Source organism: Phaethon lepturus, unplaced genomic scaffold (genome assembly GCF_000687285.1).
Source record: "Phaethon lepturus isolate BGI_N335 unplaced genomic scaffold, ASM68728v1 scaffold39702, whole genome shotgun sequence".
In the NCBI taxonomy this organism is placed as follows: Eukaryota; Metazoa; Chordata; class Aves; order Phaethontiformes; family Phaethontidae; genus Phaethon; species Phaethon lepturus.
The window spans coordinates 16,642-20,322 of record NW_010521946.1 but is presented as its reverse complement, the minus strand read 5'-3'; the positions used below and the strand labels follow the sequence as shown (position 1 = coordinate 20,322).

Here is a 3,681-nt window from a genome sequence, read left to right as displayed (position 1 = left end):
ACACCAAGAAAGAACTAGAACAAAGAATTGTTTAATTGCTTAACCCTTTCTCTTCCAGGGACCAGAGAAACAAGTTTTCTGCTCCTTCTAATGAGGGCAGTAAGGCTTGTGTGTTACCTCTACAACTGCAGGGGCAAAGTTCACGAGATGATCATCTTTAGTACTTGAAAAAGCAAGAAGCAATGGTCATTGTAACACTAAGAGAATCCTAGAGTCTCCTAACGGAAAGCCCATTGCTAGAATACAAAAATATAGGAGGCATCCCTGCATATCCCAGGCTAGAAAGAGTTAACCAGAAAGAGCAGGAAGAAGCTTTCCCAAAGAGAGGGTTGAAGTAAACAGCAGAGGTCAATAAAGCAACATCTTCTCCCTACTTCCCCAGCATGTTTTTTCCTTCACCAATAAATACAAATTCCTCATTAACAAGCGACAAAGCAGGTAATCTGCCCACGACAAGGGGAAAAGGGGCTAGAGGCAGAAAGATTTTTCTCTCCCCTTCTCTCCCATTATTATTTATCTTTTTTTAACCAAAGCAGCCATTAAAAAAGCAATCCACTGCAGAGGCAGGGAATCTTGTAGCGTTCACACTGCAACCGGCAGGTAAAAGAGCTGCACTGTCTCACAAGGGTAAAAACAACAAAAAATAGCTGCCACAGCAAAAGGTGAATGGGGAGGGAGAGGTCTGTTCTTTTCAGAGCTTTCCATCTCAGTCTCTCAGTTTAAAAATCAAAGTCTGCAGGCATTGTCTACTGAAAGCTGAAAAAAAAGTTTGAGTGGGAGGATAAAGGGGGAAAAAAAGAGGATGCATCTAGTAGGAAAGCCTTAAGCAAAAAAAGAAAAGGCCAGACCATGTCAAAAAGCCACCCAAGTGAGAAGAATTTTCTGTTGCCTCTGGGTTTTGAAGAGTGGGGTACACCTGGGGTGGGGGAGCTTGTACAGAACCAAACAGGTAAACTGAGCAAGCAGTCACATCTACCGCGCCGGTACTGCGTGAAAACAAGCAAACGTGCCCTCAGCAGCCAAGTGACAATCTGTCCCAGGAGAACTCTGCTTCAGCAGAAGACGGAGGGCGCGTCTGCCATCGCAGCTCAGCAGAGCACAAGGGCAGCCGGTCGTTTCTGGGTGGTGAGGGGCGTGCTCCCACAAGACTGGGGTCCGCTAAGGCTCGGTTTCACCCACACGTGAAAGAGCAGATGGACATCTTCGTCTGAGGGGCAGAGATCAGATCCCAGACAGCTCCACTGCGATTGCAAGGGGGGCGCGGGGGATCTCTGTGCAGGGAACGGTGTCCTTGGAGAGACGCTGCCAGCTACGAGCCTCTGTGACCTCTCTCCCTCCTGCACAAGGCTCACTCATCTCATAAAGACTGTTCTGGAAGGGAGAGGAAGCCAGTTACCTTGATCAGTCAGCACTGCGCAGTCTCTCTCACCAACGCCTGGCAGCCAGAAGCAGCCAGAGAAGGAAAGGGAGGCCTCTCATCTTTCCACAGCAGGAACAGGAAGACCAGGGATTGCACCACATGGAAGAACAGCCTTAATGCAGCATACACACATGCGCACACGCTCCCAGACACACATCTCACACCCCTGGGACCAAGGCTAGCATGTTCAGACCTTCAGCAGTAAGAGATACGAGACAGCGCAGAGCAGTTAAGATCTCCAGGGGCTCTTTGGTCTTAGTTGATAGTCCTAGAAAAAACAACCTCTTCGGATTCGGTTGTAGCACAGCTGTGTAAGATCTAGTTGATATTTAGTGTTGGCAACTGCAAGAGGGGGAAATGGGGCTGCATGTTACATGAGAGGGGGAGGAATGGAAGTACAGGGCTGCATTTCTAGGTGTACTCCTGGCTTTGCAGCCAGCATGTGGAGAACAGGAAGAGGAGGGAGGGTTCCTGAGAGGACCACTAATCCATCAGATGTTACACCAACAATGAGGCGGAGGAGGCCCACCTTGGCCAAGACAGAGCAGCTGGCTGCACAAAAATGCTGCTGTCTAAAAGCTCGAAACATTGGCTGCAACACATACATGGTGGCAATGTTCTCAGCTCCAGCACAAGTGACATGGAGAGGAGAAGGTGAATACAGCTACACACATTCTGGGCAACAGAGAGAGAAGCTCTGAAAGAGCGCCGTTACCAACCCCTTTCCTCAGTAGCTTTAGCTACGAGAGTCCTAGGCCTCCGATCAAACCTGCTCCCATTGCTGTCATCTTTCTCCATGGGTTAGACCACAGAAGAAAGCATCAGAGCTGGGCAAGCTCATCCTGCTCTGTTGAGCTGCACACACTCAGTGCCTTCACTGATTCACCAACTAAGACAGATGCCCAGGGACAAGACAGGCAATATCCAGTCCTTAATACAACACAGCCACATCTGGTGACAACGTGTTAAGAGATGGAAGCCAGAAGAAAGAAGTTATGGGACAAAACAGGTGTTTCATGGCCAACAACCCTAAACCAGGGGCCTTTAGACAGGCACAAAAGCAGAGTCAAGCTTTCAAGACCAAGATCACTGCAGTAAATTAATTCCATAACCCCTGCCCTAGGTTTGTATTTTATTCAGGAATTTAACACCCCCTCTGCAAATGCATGAATGCAGGCAACATCCCCCTGTACCAGATCATACAGCAGCTCTGGGGAAAAAAAAAAAAAAATCACCAGCTTACACTGCTTACAGACAACTCAAAGACCCCTGTTGGGACTAAATTCCACTAAAGGCAAACCCCCGGACTGCACTGCCATGCTGCTCAGTAGCGTAACGGGAGAAGGAGGAGGTGGTGGCGATGGTTTAAAGAGACAGCTCCTGCCCCTGCCAGCTTGTCCTACTCTGTGCATAGTGCGAACCAGTGCAGTCATTCATCAGAGAAAGTTCAGGACCAAGGAAACTAGGTTCCCTTTCAGCCAAACAATTACGAGGAAGGAGAGGCAGTTCTGTTTTAGCTGGGCCGGCACTGGACTTGCCCCTCTGAGCTGTCTTCATCATCTGAGCCTCCAGCCCCACCACTGGTCAGTCCTGTAATCCGGTAGCCCATGTTCAGCAACATCACCTCCAGCGGGTCTGCATTCATTCGTCTCTGGTTAGCTTGGGAAGCACCTTCCATGTCTACTACCACGCGGCCATTAAGGGTTTCACTCTGCAAGACATGAAGGGAGAGAACTCAGCAAGGCAGCGTTAGGACCAAAGAGGGGCTGTTATTGCTGCTGCAACTCTCAAGAGATCCCAGTAGGAAAAACCGGGGCACGTTACATCTCATCAAGACTGTCTTTTACTGTGGCTCTTACCTCTGGCCTAGGATTCCACAGTCGTACAACTGGGTCAATGCCGCTGGTAGCCAGGAAGCAGTAACTGGGATGAGGCTGGAGACAATTCACAATCGACTCGTCTCCCTGCAGCACTCTAACAAGGTTGGTGGTTTCTTTCTCCCAGATGAAGAAGGAGCCGTCATCTGACCCACTGACTATGTACTGTGCATTGCTAGGGTGAGAGGAGCAGAGACTGGAGATCACAGCTCAGAGCCAAAGCTAGTCTCTAGCAGACATGAGAATCTCAGTTGGCTTCTACAATCAGCAGGCTGCCACCCCTCACGCTTATGGATCCAGATAAAGCTTTCTGTGTTGGTGCCCTCCATCCCCAGGATTCATGTTTTCAATCCCAAATGGCTTTTCTGAAATGCTAGCCCAACT

The 3,681-nt window shown here is 49.3% G+C and overlaps 1 protein-coding gene across 3 annotated transcripts in view; it reads right to left on the bottom strand.

The window, feature by feature from the left end:
* Nucleotides 1-2,522: 2,522 nt before the first annotated feature.
* The window catches only part of WDTC1 (WD and tetratricopeptide repeats 1), a 17,420-nt gene continuing 16,261 nt past the window's right edge, over nucleotides 2,523-3,681 (bottom strand). For all 3 annotated transcript variants that reach the window (XM_010281677.1, XM_010281679.1, XM_010281678.1), the window contains exons 14-15: nucleotides 3,280-3,472; nucleotides 2,523-3,131 (exon numbers count right to left, since the gene is read on the bottom strand). In XM_010281677.1, the coding sequence (XP_010279979.1) occupies nucleotides 2,934-3,131; nucleotides 3,280-3,472 (391 nt within the window). In that variant the 3' untranslated portion in view covers nucleotides 2,523-2,933. The remainder of the gene's footprint in view (nucleotides 3,132-3,279; nucleotides 3,473-3,681) is intronic.